General features: G+C 25.5%; 1 protein-coding gene across 1 annotated transcript in view; it reads left to right on the top strand.

Moving 5' to 3' along the window:
* The window catches only part of LOC101492342 (vacuolar protein sorting-associated protein 41 homolog), an 11624-nt gene extending 5367 nt beyond the window's left edge, over positions 1-6257 (top strand). Inside the window, exons 8-19 of the mRNA XM_004506043.4 lie at positions 1247-1350; positions 1436-1529; positions 1622-1777; positions 1863-1925; positions 2070-2135; positions 3048-3248; positions 3553-3630; positions 3708-3827; positions 3923-4003; positions 4897-4982; positions 5252-5333; positions 5443-6257. Of these exons, the coding sequence (XP_004506100.2) occupies positions 1247-1350; positions 1436-1529; positions 1622-1777; positions 1863-1925; positions 2070-2135; positions 3048-3248; positions 3553-3630; positions 3708-3827; positions 3923-4003; positions 4897-4982; positions 5252-5333; positions 5443-5883 (1572 nt within the window). The 3' untranslated portion in view covers positions 5884-6257. The remainder of the gene's footprint in view (positions 1-1246; positions 1351-1435; positions 1530-1621; positions 1778-1862; positions 1926-2069; positions 2136-3047; positions 3249-3552; positions 3631-3707; positions 3828-3922; positions 4004-4896; positions 4983-5251; positions 5334-5442) is intronic.
* The last annotated feature ends 17638 nt before the right edge of the window (positions 6258-23895 follow it).

Here is a 23895-nt window from a genome sequence, read left to right on the forward strand (position 1 = left end):
GGGAAAGAGGGCAACGCCCCTCTGTCCAAATGTTTGGTCCATCATTGGGTTTTACACTATTACCACCAAAAACATTTGTAAGGCATTAAGAAAATACTTGGCCTATAGTATGGTTTATTATAGGTACATTATGTTAAACTCAAACACTAAAACTGAGATGTCCTCTTCTCTAAACCCTAAAACTAAAACTTCATCTTCTCCAAAAGACATGCATCCTCGTCTCTCTTACTGTTGCAGCCCACCACCACCCCACTGTGTCTGTAGCGCCTCTGCATTGTTTCGTCCTCGTCCTTCATTTCTTCTTGTATCTTCTTTCTCGCCTCTTCTTCAATTCTTCTCGGCAGGTGAGGGTGGTGGCCAGAAAATGCCAACTCTTGGGTAGAAAAGTGAAAAACAACATATTGTGGCCGGAAAGTCTTCTTTCTAATGGAAATGCGATCGCAAAAGGGTTATTGTATTGCGATTTTATCGTGAGTTGCAGCCGCAAACACCACAACTATTGAAAGTGGATAGCCAGCAGCATGTGTCGCACCAGAGGTCGTTTCTGCTTCGCAATTGCGGTGCTATTAACAACATAGTATTGTAGCAGAAACTTCTAGGTAGAAATTTGTATTACACTCTCCAAATGTACTTGCCATTATGCAATTATCAGCGTCATCAATGGATAATTAGCTTGTAACATTACTGAAGTACTGTACTCACATCCAAACAATATTTTCAAAGATTAACAACTACACAAATATAATACTAAGATCTTGGAAGACACTAAAAAGTGAGACAGTAGTTTCAGAGATTAAAATTGATGAAGATCTGCAGAGCTTGTTGGCTGACATAATTTCCAGAACTTCTTTTGGGAGCAATTATAATGTTTGGAAAACAAATCTTCACAAAGTTTAGAGACATTCAAAAATTTATTTCCAAAATATATGTTGGAATTGTGGGCTTTGAGTGCACATGATAGCTAAAATACTTGTAACAAGTTGGGTGCATTTGACATGTAGGCTTCAGCTTGAGAGGGAGGGTTAGAACTAGTTACATTACTCACATGTTAACATATCTCTTAGTTGTATAGAGTACAAAATTAGCTACTAATTAGGGAGAAATTGATCAATCACATGCTTGAGCATTCATTATATTTATTGCAAATACATTACAAATATAGTAAGGTGTGCTCTGCTTTAGACACACAGATTACAAATAATATGTAATGATGTGTAAGTTTTTTATTTTCCTCATATCTTTGCAGGTAGGATCCAGGTATCTTGATCATCTGATTGTGGAAAGAAAATATGGTGAAGCAGCTTCTTTGTGTCCCAAGTTACTGCGAGGATCAGCTTCAGCATGGGAGAGGTACCACATACGGCATACCATTATTTTTACTTTGTTGTAGAGTTTGTATTTTGTAATTGAGTGTTCAACGGCCTGTTTTAACCAGATGGGTCTTCCACTTTGCACATCTGCGTCAACTCCCTGTTTTGGTTCCTTACATGCCTACAGAAAACCCCAGACTACGTGATACTGCTTATGAGGTTAGTTAAGACAAAGTGCTCTCTGAAATTCACAGTATTTGTACTGAACAGACAAGATATAGAACTCATCTATTCTGCTTTTGATTCTACAGGTTGCTCTTGTTGCACTGGCTACAAATCCATCTTTCCATAAGGATCTCTTGTCTACTGTAAAATCCTGGCCATCTGTGATTTATTCTGCATTACCTGTTATTTCAGCCATTGAACCACAGCTAAATACCTCGTCCATGACTGATTCACTCAAGGAGGTTAAACCTGATTAATTGTATTTGTATGTTGAACCTATCATTGTCAACTATCTCCTTCTTTTAACACATTCTTATTCTGTGGCAGGCATTAGCGGAGTTGTATGTAATCGATGGACAATATGAAAAAGCCTACTCCTTGTATGCAGATGTAGGTGGTATAATTAATTTTTCTTGCATTTAAGCAGCAATTACATTAATTAAATATCATACAATTGCTTTATACTAGAGTCTATTGTGTATTTTGTTTTGGCTGCTAACTCACTTTCCTATATATTTTATTGGTTGATTTCAGCTTATGAAGCCAGAAGTATTTGATTTTATCGATAAACATAACCTACATGATGCAATTCAGGAAAAGGTATAACTGTATTTTGTAGAAGTTGAATTTCTTATTACATGTTTTTTTTTTTTTGGGTCTTAGAAGAGCTGATAAAAACCACTATAATTAACTCACACAACTGCAAGGTTTCAGGTTCGAACCCGGAACATGATGTCCTACCTAACGATATCGGAATTTGTCGGTTGAATACGTGTTTTGTATATAGCTCTAGATGTTACCTAGTGTGCAAGTTCATATTTAATATCTTTGTTGCCATTTAATTTTAAGCTCGTGAAGAGTTTCTTACCAAGCATAAGTTTAGTATGTTACGATCTGGTTATCCATGTTTATTGTATCTCTTTGATATATTGAGTGCATATGGAAAAATGGATGAACCAACAAAGAACCCATACCTGATTTGAGAATTGGTTGATTTAGATTTGAACATTCTCAGACTCGTTTATAGAGGAGAAAAGTTGTTTAATTATATTCTTGACTTGGTATATGAGCTCAATTATTTTTACTTTGATTTTAATTTCTTTTTGATAGAGACCCGAGTGAGGTCTCATAAGGAAAAAAGGGGGTATTATGTAATATTGAGTATGGTACGGATATATGGTAAGTAAAGAGTGGAGTAGTAGGTTAGTTGGCAAGTTTGTTATGCCTTAGTAGTATAAATAGGGAGGTGACTGAATTGTGAGGGGTATCGAAGAATATTTGAGTAAACCATTATGGTTAGGCAGAGAGAGAGTTTTCTCCTTCTCTGAGGAGCTTGGGTCTGGGGTAGATTGGGATACTCTCCCTTCTACAGTTTTTCTCACTTTATCAATTACATACATTCTATTTTCTGTTGTGGATTCATTTCGTTACTAAATTTCTGTTTATGAAATCTGGGTTTCCATCACTTTTTATGATCAATGGCTCTTATTTGTTTAATCTCTGCCTGTTCAGGTTGTCCAACTGATGATGCTAGATTGCAAGCGTGCAGTTCCTCTATTAATCCAGAATAGGGAATTAATAAGTCCACCAGAGGTTGTGAAGCAACTCCTAAATGCCGATAACAAGTCTGATTGCAAATATTTTTTACATTTATACCTCCATTCATTATTTGAAGTAAATCCACATGCCGGGAAAGATTTCCATGATATGCAGGTAGGTTTTGTTTCTTTAATTTGCAAGCATCCTTTGGTTTGGTATATACAGTGAAATTTACGCATCGGATGAAAGCCATGTATGTGTCATTTGAGTTCTATTACTGTCTTGTTTTCTTATGCAAAATAAAGTCATAATCCTCGATAAGCGACAACTCTAGTTTGAACCTTGGTTCATGACAAACTACCTGAAATGCTTGACAAGAAACATAGGACTCAACGTGCAAATTAGCATGTAGTCTTGTATGTAACTGAATATTTCATTTATGGCATTCAATATAACTTTTTCTGCTAAATGTGCTTAGGTAGAACTCTATGCGGACTATGATCCAAAGATGTTGCTACCTTTCCTTCGTAGTAGTCAACACTATACCCTTGAGAAGGTGATAAATCAATGACTGACTTTGGCAATTATATGTATTTTTTGCTTGTGAATCAAACACTCATAATTGTTTTCCAGGCTTATGAAATTTGCATTAAGAGAGACTTAATGAGGGAGCAAGTCTTCATCTTAGGAAGGATGGGAAACGCAAAAAAAGCCCTAGCTGTTATTATAAACAAATTGGGGGATATAGAGGAGGTATTGTTGTTTTTGGTTTTGACCAACATCTAAATCTCGAGTCATAATTTCAGGGATTTTAATTTTTAGTTTGAAGGGTTCATATTTTTGGACAGGCTGTAGAGTTTGTTACCATGCAGCATGATGATGAACTCTGGGAAGAATTAATCAAGCAATGCCTTCACAAACCTGAAATGGTACATCAGGATAATTAGAAATGTATATTCAGAATACAGGCCTGCTGTTTACTTGCTTTAATAAAATGTGTTGTTTTGCTGAAAAAATACCTGTTTCAGAGCTAATCTTTAACTTTATATTCTATTTTTTTACCACAAAACTGTTGTTTTAAAAAAATATGAAGCATCTTTTATATGTTTTCTGAATTTTTCTGTTGTCCAAATATGTGATGGATTGGAAACGTCTTTTAAAAACAACACTTGAAGACCATGCTACTCTTTCTCTTCATTAGTCTCCTTTCTCTATTTTTTCTGTTCATGAACAAATCGAACATAACAGTTCCGTTTTATTGTCTTTGGTTCTATCTTTGTAGTCCTAGTGAATTTTTCTTGTTGTGCTCAAATTTTGATATAACCATAGAATAAAACTCGGTTTGTCTGTCCTATTAAAACCTTTTTACTAAATACGGTTGAGATATTACCCTGATTTATTTTCCTTTATCTGCCCTATAATCAGAAGGGATCTTAATTGTAATCCTACTGTTATAACTTCTAAATACATAATGTTGAGGGTTAATCTCTCAAGCAATTCAAATCAATCTTAGTTGCAATTTCAAGTAATACTACCTGTACCTATGTCTTACCTCAAATACTTTCCTAAGTCATTTTGTTTAGGAAAAAATTGATATCAATGTAACATGATAATTTTTTTAATTTTTCATGGCTTTTATTCAAACCTATTTCCAGATCTGCATTACAGAAGTTTGTTTTTGTCGATTGTATTTTTACAAACCTGTTTTAGAAACCAAAATTAAACAGAAAATCAGAAAGTTCAGGCCCGGTATTTGCTTATTTTGTTTTTGTATACCTACGCTTTCTCATCTGGTTCTTAGCTTTACTCGTGTAATTAACAGGTGGGCATACTATTAGAGCACACAGTTGGAAATCTTGACCCTCTCTACATTGTAAATAAGGTTCCCAACGGGTTGGAAATACCTCGGTAGGTGATAAATGTGATTTAACAGAACATACATTATTACATTACATTTTCATATCACATAATATTTTTCAATAAAATATTTGGGTTGTAGATCAGTTTAGTTGGTAAATAAATGCCTTTCTCACTATTCTGGTTATGTCTCTGCATGTTGTTTACTTTCTTTAATTTTAACTGATTGTTTGGATAGCAAATCATTATGGCTTCAAGTTCCAGATATATTCAGTAACATGATATTCTTCACTGAGTAATTTTTCTCTGTTTTTCTATAGGCTCAGGGATCGGCTAGTTAAAATTATCACTGATTACAGGACTGAAACATCACTCAGACATGGGTGCAATGATATCCTTAAGGTGCTTTTATTTTTTTCCTCTCCCTCTCACCTTAACATAGAAGGGAAAATTATTTGATCTCAATAATTTGATACAGTAAAATATCTAACCAATTTTCTGTTTGAAATAGGCTGATTGTGTCAATCTTCTAATTAAGTATCACAAAGAGGCACGGCATGGAATTTCTGTAGGTAATGATGAAGACGAGCCACGAGTTAATATGAGCGATAATCGTGCCTCTCAAGCATTTGATAAATCCCTAAGTCTGAGAACCATGGAGATGAAGTCAAAGACTAGGGGAGGGGGAAGATGTTGTATATGTTTTGACCCATTTTATATACAGAATGTATCAGTCGTTGTTTTCTTTTGCTGTCATGGTTATCACACAACTTGTCTCACGGATTCATACTACACTAGTAACACAAAAGAGGTTGAAGATACTCCACATGAGACAGCAACTTATGATGATTACAATGGTTATGTGGATGATGCCAGCGATGAAAATGAAGAAACCAAGTCGGACAGTCCTCGTATGCGTTGTGTTTTGTGTACTACTGCTGCTGCTGGTTGACTGTGTTTATGTGTGTGTGTGTCCACAACTTGTGTTTGCATGGTGTGTGGTTTCATTGTCCTCTCAATTTTTAAAATTATTTTAAGTTTTTATAGTTTTTATTCTTTCTGTTGTCTTGCTGGTTGCGGCATATTCTTCTTTTACTTGAAATGCCGGTTCCTATAAAATTTCAATAGATGATTAAGTGTGTCATAGTAACATATGTGTAGCAAGGTTATTTAAATCAGACCAGCCCGGCTAGTCGGGTCGGTTTGATCGGGAATTGAACTCATGGCCAGTCTGATCATCAGAACGGATTGGTTGTGCATACGTCACATATTGCTTTTTGATATTGTGCTGTTTATATATCGAATTTAAATATTTGTTAACAATAACATCCACAAAATTTGAACCTGCTAGCAAGATTTTTGGTATAACGAGCGTTTTGTTTTCAATGCACTTTATGCATCTATAATATTAATGAATAAATTTTATCTATACAACTGTTTATATAACTTCGATAAACACAAAATGATGTTAATTATACAGTGCAAATTCTGTTTATGATATTTTAGATAATTTATAAAATATTGTCATTATACTACCTGATATTCTTGCATTCACATAATCAACCTCCCTCAAACCTTTAGATTTACTTTTTGTCAAGAAAAAAAAGGAGAAAAGGAGATAGAGAAGTGAGTGAAAAAAGATAAATTTAAATGCAGTTTTAATTTATTTGTTTTACTCAATTTATAATTTTAGATCCGGTATTTTATCTCTATATCTTGAAGCTTGAGAGATTTTGTCCAACCCTCAATTTTGCTCCAAACTTTGCTGGTGTGGCAGTTTAATAAAGTGATGTGACAATATATCATATTAATTTGTATTTTTAATAATTCATTTATAATAAAACCATATTTATTTCAACAATGACTTGATAAGAAAAAAACTAGATTTATTTCATTTAATTTTTATAAATAATACAAACAAAAACTAAAATGTAACGTAAAATAAAATGTGAGAGGACCTGTTTGATTTAGTTCTCAAAAACAGTTTTTTAGTTTTTTAAATCAAAAAAATTAAAAACTTGTTTGAACACATAATTTTGTAAAACTGTTTCTAGAAATTATTTTTTATTTTGCTCTTTTTAAAATGAAAAAATCAAAACACCTAAAATATATTTTGCTTTCCAATTTTTACTATTCATTTTTTGTACTCCAAACAAACGATACTAAAAAGAGGCAGAAAACATGTCATTTTCATTAATGGCATTCTTTGTAATTATTATAAAGTCTAGTTGAATTATCATATTTCAAAAAATATATCTTTTTATTGTTAAATATAAAAAATAGATTAGATTTAAATTAGTTTTTTTATTCTGATCTTTAAAATTATTTTAAAAAAATTAGATTGCCAAACAACTTTTCTCTTTTTCTCTTCTCTAAAATAATTTTTGAAAATTGAATAGTCAAAAGGATTTTATTTTTATAATCTTTTTAAAAATTTATTTTTAAAACTAATTTATAAAATAATTTTTAAAAACAAAAAATGAGAAGTGTTTCAAACAGGGCCTGTTTGTACTGACGTGTCTGTTTACTTTAATTTCTGACCCAACATTTTAATTTTATTTTTGGAAACAAAACTAAAATCTAAGAAACCAAAAATCATTTGTAACCACAAACCAAAAAATAAAAAATAAAAAAATCCAAAACTCAAACTCATCTTCACCCAAGTCCTCTTGATCCATCTCCTCCGTCCTCCATCTCCATATTTTAGGCTCATCTTTCAAAGAAAAAGAACTTTCGCAATTGATCTTTCTTCACTAACACTTTGAGTTGGGGTAATTGATGGGTTATTCTCTTTTAATTAAAATAATAATAATAAATTGCATTATATTTTAAATAAATCTATTATAATTGTTATTAATGATAGATAATGAGTCATCATAAAATAGTGTATGTCATCGTCTAATTAATTGTTGCAAGTCGGCAAAAACTATCCACATCAACATTTTTAAATTAAATATTTTATTCAGGAACTAAATTAAATTTTTTTATTATAAATTATAAATACAAATAAAAAATATATTTCTAAAAAATAAAATTAAAATATTTTATATTTATAAAAACTAAACATATATTTAAATTTTTTATATCAGGATATTTTAAATAGCAGGAACTCTTTTATTTTAGTTTGCGTCAATATCTATAATAGTAACGATTTTTTTTTAAATAATATTTTTCTTGTATTCGAGATAGTTTATTTAGATATTTGTGTTATTGATGAATTAAATATGATAAATTAAGTTCCTTTTTTATATTCAATTTAATTTCCTTTTAAAATGAGTTTCCTTTTGTTTCATATTCAGAAACAATGGTTAGTTTACTCCACTTTTCTTGGATTTCTTTTTTCTTGTTAAATTTATGGGTATAAAGAAGGTTGGAAAAACCTAATTAATTTTAGTTGGTTTTTTTTTTTTTGGTCATTTTAATAGAGAATCATTTAAAAAAACATATTTGTAGGCAGAGTGGTAAGAACCACCTAAAAACAAATATAAAGTTTTCAAATTATTTAAAATATGTTTTTTAAATAATTTAACATATGTTTTTAAATAATTTTAACATATGTTTTAAATATATAAAATTATTTTTAAAAACATTATAAAATTATTACAAAGATGTGTTTTTAAGTTATTTAAAAATATATTTATTTAATTAAAAGGCTTTTATATATATAAAAAATTTAGTTTGGAGATGAAGTGGTAAGAATTACTTGAAAATTCATATATAAAAGAGAGATTTTGAATTCAAATTCTGAAAAATGTTTAGTTTAGTAATGTCAACATTGTTATTTGAGTTAAGCACTTATAATTTTTTTTTTGAACTGATAACAATATAAAAGGAAATGAACGAGGATGGGTGAGTTTGTTTCATATTTTTTCAAATTAAAAATTGTTTTTTATTATTAGAAGTGTTTGTTTTGAATTTTTGAAAAATCATTTTGTTAAAAAAATATTTTTTTGGTTAAAAATGAAAAAATAAAAATAGTAGGTTAGACGAAAAAAATTGAAAAAGACGACACTTAACTCACTAACGAAAGAAAATGATTGAATTACCTTTACTCTTTTTTTAAAATTCAAAAGTGCTTTTCATGCACTCAATTTCTTCCGTTGCCGTGCTCTTTACAAGGCATATGGAAAACAACTACCTTTTGAAGACTCGTACCTCATTTTTGAAAAAAGTCGTGAAAATAATTCAATTATAGATGACATTTTTATATACTTAATGGTAATTTTATAGTTCACTTTTGTAAAGTTGTATATAAACATGTTAAAAATCATTTTTATAATAGTAAATAAACGAAAGTTAAAAAAATAATTTTTTTTAAAATCTCTAAATTATTTAAAATAAAAATTATTTTTATTTAAGTTCAAACAAACACATCTAATATATTATAAGAATCTTTAAAAATTAAACAAAATTAAATCATCCCCAAAAATCGTAGATTTTATTGAACACTTACAAATAAATTTACATTTATCTCAATCTAATGATATTAACGAGATTGAACACACAACTTATCAGATTCAATAGTCGTCTTTTAAACACTAAATTAAACAATTGAAGTTCAAAAAACCTAATTTTTTGAGTTTTCTACTTGTCACCCCCTCAATAAACTTTAAAAGACTATTTTACCTTTTCTACTATATATAAAAATAAGAAATTTTCGAAATAAAAAATATTAGAAAAAATAATATCATTATTTTGAAACAAAATTTACGTTTTGAAAATTTGAGTAAAATTTTAAAATTTTGAAACATTCAAAACTATCATCTTCTTCGAAAATTTCAAAATGTAAAACTATGTTTCAAAAATTTTGGTTTTTCGAAACTTTTGAAAAATTGTGTTTCGAATTTTTAAAAATTCTAAAACTTTTGTTAAAGGAAGCTTCAAAAGTTTAAAATTAATTCAAAATTTCAAAATATTTTGATTAATTTGAAACATTAAAAACGTAATTTCCTGTTTTTCAGAAATATTTTGAGATTTTTTATAATAATATCCCTTTTCTTTTTTTTTCTTTTTTTTTCTAAAATGCCCTACTTTAAAAATAATTTAGCGAATGCCGTTCTTTTTTTTTTTTAAGTAGGAAGTCACTTTCTCATAAAGCGACCAACTGAAGGGAAAATTTTGAAAACATAATAGGAGGTCGCTTACTCAGGGAACGACCTGTAATTGACCTTTTTTTTAATATATTTTAATATATTATTAATTAGAATTACAAATTAAAATTAATTTAATTATTTAAAAAATAAAAATACTAATAATAAATTAAAATAAAATACATTAAGAAATTATAAACAAATTTTATATTATTATTATTATTATAAATAATTATTATAATTATAATTAAAAATTATTATAATTAAAATGATAAATTATATTATAGATTTAAAAAATACATTAAAATAAAAAAAAAATACATCAAATTTATTGCAAAAAATAATAATAACAATTAAATAAAAAGAAAATTATATTAATAACATGAAAATGAAACAAAATACATTAAATTAACGATAAAAATACATCATATTTGAGAGAGAGAAAAAATATCAAATTTATATCAATGATGTCCACCGAAATGACCTCCAGTCTCACATCTAGGATGTCGTCGAACTCGTCTAGCTCTCTCAACAAGTTGCGGTTCTTCCAATTCATTCTGATTTTGATCATTTTCTTCAATGTAAATTGTAGGTGAATTAGAACCACTACCACCTACTTCCATTAAATTTTGAGACTGGGGATTATACATCGAATCAAATACAACATAAGTTGACTCAGGAGTTGTGCACTGAGTTTCAAATAAATTATAGAAAAGTCATGTTCTATTGGATAATCGGGGGTTGATATTTCTAGCACCGACGAAACATAATATTGAGTCAATGGTGGTAGTCGTTGGGGTCATATGACAACCAACCTTGTGGAGTTAATCAACGCAGTATTAAAAGGCCCACGCAACCTTCCCATCACTGTTTTGGTCCAATCAACTTATTTTAAAACAGGAACACTGTTTCCAACCATGGGAAAACGACACGCATCAATTTTAGCTTTCGGTCAGGTATACACAGAAACTTGCATAAATTTTATGAAATTAGAAATAAGTAAATTCAATAGTCATAAGGTGGATAGTTTTGTTCGAAGCAATCACACTTTCACAATCCACAAGACAGTAGTTCCAAGAGAAGGGCGACCAATTGGTCATTTCAGTGTAAACCTTTCTAACAAGTGGTGCGATTGTTGGAAATATCAAGTGTTTCAACCCATACCAAATGAAGGATATTGGCCACACTATGAAGGTGGTAAGGTGTGTCACAATCCACTAATGCGGAGAGTCAAGAAAGGTCGCTCAAAGAGCAAACGCATCAGAACATAAATGTACATTATAGAAAGAGTACCAAGAAAATGTGGATTATGTCGGGTATTTGGTCATACTAAAAAACATCGTTCAAACACTGCTAGCACATCTACTCAAATTTAATGTATTTTTTTTATAAAAAAAATTATAATATAATTTAATCATTTTATAATAATTTTAATTATAATAATTATTTATTATTATAATAATAATAATAATAATTAAAATATAAAAATTATTTATAATTTATTAATGTATTTTATTTTAATTTATTATTAATATTTTTTTATTTTTTAAATAATTAAATTAATTTTAATTTATTATCCTAATTAATAATAAATGTTAAAATATATAAAAATAAAAGAAAAAATATTAGTTACAGGTTGTTCCCTGAAGAAGCGACCTCGTATCACATTTTCAAAATTTTCTCTTGGTCGCTTCATCGGGAAGCGACTTCCTACTTTAAAAAAAAGTAGGACATTCGCGTAAATAATTTTCAAAGTAAGGCATTTTGAAAATTAAAAAAATAAAAAGGGATATTATTATCAAAAGTTTCAAACAATACGAAATTTTCCAAATAAAAAATTCCATAAATTTCAAAATAGAAATAGAAAATTTAAGAAATAAAAATATGAAATTCTAAAATAAGAAATCTTTGAAAATAGATAATTTCAAAAAAAAAATTATGTAACTATTTTGAAACAAAATTTAAATTTCAAAAATTTTGATTAAATTCAAAATTTTCAAAATATAAGATTACATTTCGAAACTTTCAAAAATATTCATGTTTTGAAATTTTGAAAGTTTCGATTATAATAAAGGAGAGTTTCAATTATAACTATAATAAATTGTATTTAAAAAATTACAAATTAATTCAAAGTTTCAAAAGTAAATTTTTTTTGTATTTCAAAAATTTTATAATCAACCAAAGTTTCAAATTTAAAAAAATTTCTAATAATTTTTGCTTAAGTTTTAATGTGGGATTGAAAAAAGAAAAAAAAAATCAATATTTTATATATAATAAAAAAGATAAATAATATTTTTAAATATATTGAGGTGGGAGGTACAGGTGAAGGTGGTAACTACAAATTTTTCTTTCTTTTTTTTATTAAATCAAAAGCCTAAATTTAAAATAGCAAAAGACTGATATATAAATTTTATTTTGGATGGATTAATCTTGTCCGATTCAAAATAATTCCAAGGCCCACGTTCTGTTTTACAATAAAGCCTAAAGTTAAAAAATTATAATAACTAAAAAAAATATTTAATACTTCATAATAAATAAACACAAAAAACGGAACGCAGATTCTCCCTTTTAGCTTTGTATGTTGTGAATATCCTTATTTTTACACTCTGCTCTCTCTGTTGTGCTCTCTGTTTTTAGGTCAACGGCTCTGTTGTGCCCTTTTGTTTGCAGTGTGATGTCCTTTTGTTGTGGCCAGGGTTGCCCTCTTCGACTCTGTGTCCATACTACATATATAAACATAAATTGTTAAATATTGGGCTTGCTAATGTAAACTCATTTACTTTTAGAAGTAATATTTTTTGGGAGTATATTAGAAATTTATAACTAAGAAGACCTCAATTAAATTACTTGTTAGATAAACTCTCATTTTAATATTTGAAAGTATAAGATGATTTCTTTTTTTTTTTCCTCTAACTCAACAAAATATTTAAATTAATTTTTAAATCATTAAAATTTTAGTCACTTTAGTCTATGAAGTTATAATGATCATTAACTATTTTAACTGTAAATTGAATTTTTTAGATATTTTTATAATAGTAAGTTATATTTTTTATGAATTATTCAGATGATTCCATAACTAATTTAAGTTTTTGCTGAATAATAAAAAATGACATATTCTTATATTTTGATGGACTAAAATTATGATTCACCCTTCCTTCTTTCTAAAGAATAAGTTGGTCTATTTTATGTTAGAATACATCACTATTTTTTTTAAAATAATTATGTTGGGGTAATATTTAATAAAAATTAGTGTGTATTTCATTAATTTCGTGTGTATATATATATATATATATATGAATAAAAGATATGATTAATTTATACTATGATGTCTAACTTAATATTATATGACAATTCTGATAATTTTTTATCCCATATTTATTTTATAAATTTCAGTGTTCGAACTGAAAACTATAATCACATAAATTATGTATTTAAAATATGATATTAATTTAAAATCAATTAATATATCAATAAAATATATCAAAATTCATTTGTTTATCAAAAATTCATAAGACGTTAATTTTAATACATCTTATTAATATATTAAATAATTTCATATTAATATTATATTTTACATGCATAATTAATGTTATAATAATTTTCAACACAAATATAGATTTTGTAAAATAGATATGCCATCAAAAGTTATAAAAGATATCATAATATTATGTTTGTGTGTGAGAGAGACGTATAGTTGTGTAGTGCTCTCTCCTTTTTCATTTTATTGCTTTGTTTTGCTCATGCTATGCTTTCTTGCTGCATCTATTTTCAGGCTTCTATTTGCATGTGCATATATCAGAGTCATGTGATGAGAGTGGTCCTTTTTTGTACTACACTACATTCTGCTACATGCCACCTGCCAAATTAAACTATTTTTAGAATTCCTCTTCTCAATGTATTAAAGAAAATGAAAGTGATGTATTGTCCAATATTGGAGTTTTTTTTATCATATTATATTTTTTTTATAATTTCACCGGTTCAATATATTTTTCTTAAATTTTATTTAGCAGTCTCAACAGTTTAATAAAATTTTATTATTATTATTTTTTTAATTTTTAAGTTTTTGAAGTCTCACAGCCGTCCACCTTCTTCTTTTGTTATATATGTGCTCACAAGTATTAAGATTTTTATACAAATTAGTTATAATAATATATTATTAATAATTGATTTTTATATCAATTCTGATACAAAATATTCATGCATCTAATAATTGATTTTTATATTAATACTTTTTTTTTTATGATTGTTTAAAGAATTAAATGATTTGATTAAAATTTTATAGTTTTTTAGATATTCAAGTATTAAATATATTTTTATTCAATATATTTCTCGTAAAATAAAGAACATACTATTATTTACGTATAACCCGTTAGCTCAACTCAACCCAACCCGTTATTGATCGGGTTGGATCAGGTTAAATGAAAAAAATATAAATTTAAAATTTAACTCAACTCAAGCATAATCAATTGAGTAAAATATCAAATTTTGTTAAAATCGACGGAGTCTAATCCACGTACACCTCTAACTATATATATATATATATAAAAATCGATAACAAATTAAATAAAGGAAACAACACAAAAGTAGAATCGCGTAGAAGCATAGTCACGAGCGAACTAGGAATTAATTGTGGGAGGGTCCCATTAACACTTTAGTTTCACTAAAAGGGCAATGTTATTGAACAATGGGATAATTATCAAAATAGATAAATGATATATTTAAAGTTGTTAATATTATTATATTTAGATAATATTATCACCACAAACTACTCTCTGATTGATGTTCTCAATATCATAAAAAGATAAATGAAGGGCAATAGTAATTTAGAAAATATAATTAAATTCTTTTTTATTAAAATAATATTTATTTATTTAAATTAATAGAAATTATATTAATAGAAACAAATTTAATTCAAAATTATTAAAATAAAAAAAGTTGAATCTATGCACAAACTTGTAGCATTCAGATCAATAAGACAAAAGAGTTTACAAATGTGGTAAAATCTACCCATACATAATGTTGATGTCGAATTATGGTATAACTCTTGAATAAATAATGTTGTTGGATTGAAAATTTATAATGTCTAAATTAATCATCCCTATGATTTTTTACACCAATATAAATCATAAATGTTCATGAGTTAAGATTAATTTCATTTAATAAATTTACATAAAATAATCTTTCGATATGTTTAATTATATGTGACTAATTGATTTTATTTTTATGATTAAGTTTGATTTAAAATTAAAATTTATAATTTTTATCTCGATAATTGATTTTTAATCTAAAATTTACCGTTGAACTCAAATTTTATATAAATATATCTAAATATAAATATAAATTATTTTATATTAATCTCATATTTAACCACAATTAATTTTTTATCATAGCAAAATATAACACACTCGTAGGGCAAAAGAAATTAAGGTACTATCTGATAAGGTTATGGAATACATTATCCAACCAGTCAGAGCATCTCTGATGCTTGGCTCTTCAAATTCAAGAACACTCAAAAACTATTTTATGTGTCATAGTGGATGGTAGTTTCCAAACTTAATTTTTCTTTAAATGCACCAACACATTGTTCTTAAGAAAATATAATAAAACTATTTTTTCCTTGTACAAAAGGAAAAAAACAAGAAAAAGATAATAATTCCCAACACCCACGTAAGAGAGAGGATTTGATACAGTCGTGAAATTAGGCTCGTATAATATGCTTTTGTATCCGTCATTGTCCACCACTATAACTCAAAAATTGTTCTCATGTTAATTTTGGTGAGGCACGTTCTGCGAACTCAACTTTATGAACATTTATTACACTTTTTCTCAACAATGCTAAACAATATTTTCTCTGTATCGAAATATAAGCATTTATTTGATAAAAAAATTATCTTTATATATAAATTTATTTTCAAATTATTAAATATTTTATTTTTTATTTTTTAAATAAATCTCTAATTAATAAAACTAAATATCTTAAAATTTGAAAAATTAAAATTTACTATATATAAATACAAAATTTATTTTAATTATATTTATACATAAAATAGATATATTAACTACACTTTTTTTTTACTCTAAACTACACTATAAATTTTTCTTAGAGAATGAAATATACAATAAGTATTGATATTTAAAGACTGAGAAACCATTAAAAGAACTTAAAGTGGATCCACTTATTAGAATTTAACTCTCATTTCATGATTCCATCAAATCCTCTCTCTTATACGGTTGTTTGTGATCCATTGACCATGTAAAAAAATTTGCACTTGAGGCATATGAATATTAAAGTCATCAATCAAGATGAAACACATCCTTAGAAACAAAAGGGTCCAAGTGGGCCTACTTTTCAAGAGTATGCATTAGCATATTACAATTCCTATACACGAGAGAAAGAACAAAATTAAATGAAGGGGTGGCTCAAACAATACGAATGTTTGGTCTTATCTTAATTACACTTAATCACAATCAAGCAATCACTTTCAATATCTAACCGCAACAAGCAACACTCACTGCCAAAATTATAATATTTGATCCATCTCCCTTTTTGAACGATCCACAAAGATTGGAGAATACTCCAACAAGTAAAGTTCATCCTGGCTTTAAAAGAAGCATTAAAAATGTAGAGTTAGGGTAATAACGAGCTTGGAACATATGAGCTACGAGGCTAGAAACGTGTTGGATTTTTCTCCAAATCGGTTTGGCTATAATATCAAAATTAAAATCCATAAGTGCTAAGGTAAAAAAAATATATATATAGATTTTTAATGACAATAATTAAATTTTATGGAATAAATATTAAATTTTATAAATGATAATTTACTAATGTTATATAAATGGATAAACAACTGGTTTGTATTCACTTAATAATGAAAGACTCTAAGTAGTACCAGAAAATTATAATAATAGTATCACAAGCTTAGGATAATATTAAAATAGTTTTATAACATCATAAAGTTTAGAATGTTCTTTGTAAGTTTAGAATCTCATACATTGAAGATATATAAAACTAATACAACCCACGTTGAATTTTTTGTATTACATATCTTGAGGATATATTACAACACTAGAAAAATATTCAACACTTTTTGAGAAATTGATTATCTAAATTATATATTAGAGATATGTATCCCTCAAGTTTAAATAATTCTTTTAATAAACTTTTAAACGGTATGTATATATTAATTTGTTGTCATGATGGACAAGCTAGGGGCCATGTCGACCCACCCTCCATACATTCTTCATGCAGGAGACATTCTAATTTTCTTTTTATGAAATAAATTTATGGTGAATGAAGGATGTTTCAGTCAAAAATAAAGAAATTTTTTAGATTCATTAAATACTTATAAAATAATTTAAATTTATCTCTCTTAAATGGTAATATTGTAAATATTTTGGAAGATGAAAAAATTGAAGTTAACGCAATTTTATACAAAGATAATTTTAAAAATATTATTTATTCATCCCATAATATATGATGATATATTTGACTATTTGTTATATATATTGATAAAACACTATTGTTCGAAAACAAAATATCTAAATAAAACAGAGAAAATAATATTTTTACAAGATTTCTCTTATCAAATATCAATGTATTTTTAACATTATCATAAATAAAAAGTGGAATATAGTATTAGTATTAGTATTAGTATTAATTAGATGACATAATTACAAAAATTAATTAATATAAGAATTTTTAGGGTAAGAGTTTTAAATTAACAATCAATTAAATCGTTAGATTATTAATAATGTTTGACTTGTGTCATAAGTAATTATAAAGTCACTTACATGATTAATCATAATTAATTTTGTTTTTGCACTAACAATGTATGCAAATTAAATTCTAAATTTAAAATAAATTACAATGATCAAATTATTTTGGAATAAATATTTTTTTATAAATAACTCATATATAATAAAACAAATAGAGTAATTTATAAAACGAACACATTGATTTTTTGCTAATTCTTTTAGTATAATGCAAAAAGTAATTTAGACCAAGGTGAAAGTTGTTTTAAGAGAAAAACAAATATATATTATTTTATAAATATTTGATTACGGCATCATCATATACCCTTAAAAAATTTATAAAAAAATTATTATTATTAAAAATGTGGAAATTATATTTAAATATTTTTTATCTTTCTTAAAAGTGAAAGTTTAAAAAAATAAAAAATAAAATTGTGATAAAGTTGTTTTATTATTGATGGAGTTCACTGACAAGACTTAATCGCCTCTATTGTCTTCTTCTTTATTTTGATTGTTTTTTTTGTTTTTTTCACTAAAGAGATTATGATTTAAAGTTAATTTTTTCTTTCTAAAATCATCGATCTATTTGTTTTATTCGCTTTTTATTTCATTGATTTTTATATGTATATAGTTTTTCTTTTGTATTTATTTTTTTTTAGTTTTGGCTTCTTATGTAGCGCTGTGTTAATTCGTCGATTTTGTGCGACGTTTTAGTTTCTTATTTTATTGCATTGTTATTGATTTATATTGACAAATCAGTTTTGATCAAAAACAAATTCAATCAATAATTTTGATATTATTAATGTTACATTTTCGGTGGTATAGTTATTTTGGACACCACAATTTTATTATATTTATAACAATTGCTACATTTATAGATATTTCATCTAATACTATTAACTTGAATATTGAAAATTTATTCATAAATTCATCATTTTTAATTTTAATAATTTAGAATTGTCATATTTTTTACGAACATAATTTATATAAATAAATAAATAAAATTAGTCTAAAAAAAAGTTGTTTTTTTAATAAAAATTATGGCAACAAAGTAGTCGTAGAAAATAGAAAAAAAAACCTCGTTGCAAGGAAAAACCTCGTTACCTCATCTTTGCACACTTTATGCTTGGATGTGTTTTATTAATAAATAATCATATGTTTCTTTAAAAAAAAGTAGAAAGATATATTAAAGACAAAAGTGAGAGTCTTTAGCGGATGTAGCATACTTCACTATCCTTACTTTTTGGTTCACATGCTTCCAAGCACCTTCCTAGTATCTTCTTTCCAAGTTTTTAGAACCATGCATACATTTTTGTTTTTGTTGACTAAAAAACTATTCATACATCTCGTATGTCAACTAGGAAAATCTTAAGAACGCGTTTTTAAAAAAACGTCAAAAAGTGACATTAGTGTTAACATGTTTCTAATTATAAATATATTTTAGAAAAAAATTAAAATAAGCATTTTTTAATTTATTAGTTTCATTTATTATTTTTTCTAAACGAAACTTTTATTTATACTAGTACTAATTTGTTTTGAAATATACAAATTTAAGTTTAACACAATCTAATATAAATATTATTTTAAGGAAAGTAATATATAAAATCAACACATTAATTATTTTATTAATAATAAGGAAAAAGCAATTGATGATTATAAGAAGGGAGAGAAGTAATAACATTTAAACTGAAATAAATTTTAATATGAATTATTTATTATAGATAAATTTTAAAAAATATTTAAAACTTTAACGATTACACATAGATGTTAATGGGTGTCTTTATTTTAATGACTAAGATAATAAATTAAATAGTATTTATCCGGTAATAATAAGTAAAAACAAATATATATATATATATATATATATATATTAAATCGATATTAATTAAATCTCATGCTTTATACATAAAGACTAAGAGTATCATATAACACGTTATTATTTTTAAAGATTATTGTTGATCGTTATTATAATTTTTAATGAGTTTTAAATTAGTCTATAGTGATCCACCGAAAACTCACCTTAAATACATGCCGAAAGATACATTTAAATACTTTATTTTTATGAAACATTTAAATACTTTTTCTAGTGTTTATAGATATTACGGTAGTATTTCATCGATCTTAAAGTGAATGTTATTTTTACTAATTTTATATATATTAAAAAATAACTATAAATAAAAAAACGATAATCTGATTGAATTATTTTTATTAATTAATAATTATTGATGTATTTATCACTATTATAAATATATAATATAATTTGAGAAAATCTAATTAAATCGAAAATAATGTATGATATAATATAATTTGTTGTAATAATGTATAAAATATTAATTAGAGATGCAGATAAAAATACTAATTAATATTATATTAAAAATAAAACAAAATATATTTTTTTTAATCAAGAAGAAAAGGATAAAAAAATATTAAAAAAAAAAAAAGCAACCAAAAATTTGAGGGCATTAAGCGAACAACTTCAACAGCATCAGAGATAAGGATGTGGTGCAACTGAAGAGGACAAAGAATCTAAGACTTGATAGTTTATTTAGAATAGTCACAGTGTTTATGTGTTTTGTTTTAAAAATAAGGGTTGAAAATAAACAAAAATATTATAATTCCATTCTCTTTCCAAACAATGAAACAATGAAATTGATTTTGGCTCTCCTCTATCACGAAATAGCCTAACAATAAAATAAATTTTGTTTCATTTCAACTCCATTAGTTTTTCAATAATAGAGTAGTATTTAAAAAACATTCAACACAACAAAAAAAGAAATTGTCTCATTCCACTACATTTCTTGTCATTCTATTCTACTCCCATTAATATTTTTGATAATACAGTAGTATTTTAAAAACCTTCAATACTTGTAATCCAACACATTTTAAAAAATATTAAATATTTCACCAATCAAACATAATTAAGAGACTATTTATTTCATAAAAAAAATGATTTTTTTAATATTTGTATTAATTATATTCGTTGATGAAAAGATAAAAAAATTTAATAGACAATTAATTGACTCTACATTTCTATAAAAAATTTAAAATGATACAAAAATTATTTTTATTATTTTTGAAAATAAATATCCATCAACTAATATTTTATTTTATTTTAATAATTTAATTTTATATCATAATGAATTAAACACGTATTTAGTAAATGAATTTTTTAATTCTACTAAAATTATAATAAATATAGTCATAAATTCACATATAGTTGTGAAATTCTGAATTTAAATTCAATCTATAATATTTAAATTAATAATATTGATATTTATAATTAAATAAACATATAATCTATTCCTCTTTAAAAAAGAAAAGGAAAAGCGCGTGTTTGAGAGAAAAAGCAGTGCGATGTTTGTGTGTACTAGTGGTAACATTCCTCCTGTCGTCGAGCGTGAGCATGATGACACCGTGGAGAATTGAGTTTAATGGAATGCAATGATATTATTAAAGAGTTTGGTTCTTTTGAATTAAACAAATAATTTTAGAAAATAAAAGTTAATTACATTGACGATAAAAGATAAAACAAAATTTATATTATTTGTACATGATTGATAATAAATTGTTATAATATAAATGTTTAAATATGTAATTGATATTCAATAAATTTTATTTTAATTTTTATAAAATAAATTTTTTAATTTAAATTCCTTTAAAATGCAAATATTTTCTTTTAATCTATAATATTTAATATCGTTAATTTTTTAACGGTTGAATAATTAATAATTTTTTAACTTAATCCATGCAAAAATTTAAGAAATTTGATTTTAGTACTTCAAAAATAAATTTCTACATAATAAAAAATAATAATAGTCTTGCATACTATTTTTTATGATAAATTATAATTATTTTATTCTAATTATTATCATTTTTTATATATATATTCCACCAACTTTTTTAGTAATTCATTTTCAAACAAATAACATGGAAATATTATAGTTAACATAATATAATTATTTTTTATTTTTATGTTGACTATATTAAAAAAAAACACTAATATTAATTAATTTTTTACTGAGAACCAATTGCTTGTACACACATTTTATATTACATTTGTAAATATTTTATTAATATAATAATTATACTTTTTCGCACACTCCACTTTTTTCACTTTCTTTTTTCCTTATGAAAATGAGTTAGAAAAAAAGTTTTTTTTTAATGTATAATTATATACATAACTAGTGTGTGTTCCTATTCAATTAGATAAAATTATATTTTTTTATATCTTCTAAATAAATAAAAATATAATATACTAATTATAAATATATTATAAAAATTACACATGAATAAATGTTTATCAATACAAATTAAATTAAAAATATTTTTTTAATATTTTTAATATAAAAATAAAAACAATTATAATATAATTATTATTATTATTTTATGTTGTGTGTTTGAAAATAAATTATTAAAAAATTTGTTAAACATATATAAAATCATACACAACATAAGTATTATTAATTTAATAACGATTAAAATCAAACTTCTTAAAAAATTATTCATATTAAATATTAAAGACTACAACGAACATTTATATGTTACGTGGACTTCAGTTCAAAAAATTATTTTATAAATACTCAAATTAAATTTCTTTTACTTTACACTTAATATAAATATTCAATCAAATTCCAAAAAAAAGTGGACTGATTATACGTGTGGGTCCACCCAGATTTCGCTCTTACTAAACTAGCTTTTTTTTTCAAATAATTATTTTTTCAAAAAATATTATCAAAATATTCTATTTTCAAATTTATATTTCAAACTACCTCTTATCTTTTTTTTTTTTTTTTATTACAAGTCGTCATTTAAAATAGCGATTTATTTAAAGAAGTCCAAGTTCCAAATAACAATTTGTTAATTTTTTTTTCAAATTTTATTTAATAAAAAAATAATATATATATATATATATATATATAATTCATAAAAATACATAAATATAAATTTTAAATTATGATAAAATCTTAAATTACATAATTTATTCATAAAAAACATCACAAATTTTACAAAAATTACGATAAAATTAATGTCGAAGGTAGTCTTCAGTACCACATTGTCGAAGTTTTCTCACACGGGATTTTGACGACGCATTGGTACATCACGAGTTTGTTGTTGTTCTTCTTCTTGATATTCGTCTTCTTGGTGTTGAGGATGTATAGGAGGAAGTGCCGCAGAAGTTTACTTGCAGAAGATAACTTTTTTGATATTTACCTTTTTGCGAACGGAAAATGATGCTTAATATTACTTATTGGTGCAAGAAATAGCTTTAACTTTGGTACAATCAACATACTATAGATTGAGAGTTTTATATGCAGAAAGGAGACAACAACATCCGACATCACTTGCTTCTTGTCGAATATACACAGACGACTACATGGACAAGATTAAATATGAAGTTGGTAAATTAATACTCACCATGTCATGCAATTTGACCGAAATCGTTATTCTTTCATGGTGCATGAAACGGTAAATCCAAGAGAGGTGCAACCAATTGGTCATTTTGAAGTCAACCTTCAAAGAAAATAGTTTGATTATGAAAAATTTCAGGCTATACACGCTCCTTGTTCATATGTCATTGTTGCATATTCTTATGCTCGTCAAAACTATTTAGTGCTTATACGTAACGTGTACAAAGTTATTAATGTATTTAACATATACAAATAAGAGTTTCCACTTATATATAATGAAGGATATTGGCAAACATATGAAGGTGGAACATTGTATCACAATGCTCAAATGCGGAGAATTAATAAAAAATGTCTAAATAATACCCGTATTAGAACTGAAATGAACGTTAAAAAAAAGTACCAAAAAAATGTAGACTATATCGATTAACTGGTTATACTCGAAAACATTGTTCAAATGTTACAACTAACTCTAATCAATTTATGTAATTTAAAATTTATATTTATATATTTTTATGAATTATATATATATATATATTATTTTTGTTATTTAAATAAAAATTAAATATATATATATATATATATATATTTTTTTTTTTAAAAAATTCTTTAGAAAATTGTCATTTGAAACTTTAATTTATTTTAAGAAGTCATCGTTTCAAATAGTAATTTATAATTTAAATAAAAAATATAATTTACTATATAAATTTGAAAATG

Source organism: Cicer arietinum, chromosome 6 (genome assembly GCF_000331145.2).
Source record: "Cicer arietinum cultivar CDC Frontier isolate Library 1 chromosome 6, Cicar.CDCFrontier_v2.0, whole genome shotgun sequence".
NCBI lineage: Eukaryota > Viridiplantae > Streptophyta > Magnoliopsida > Fabales > Fabaceae > Cicer > Cicer arietinum.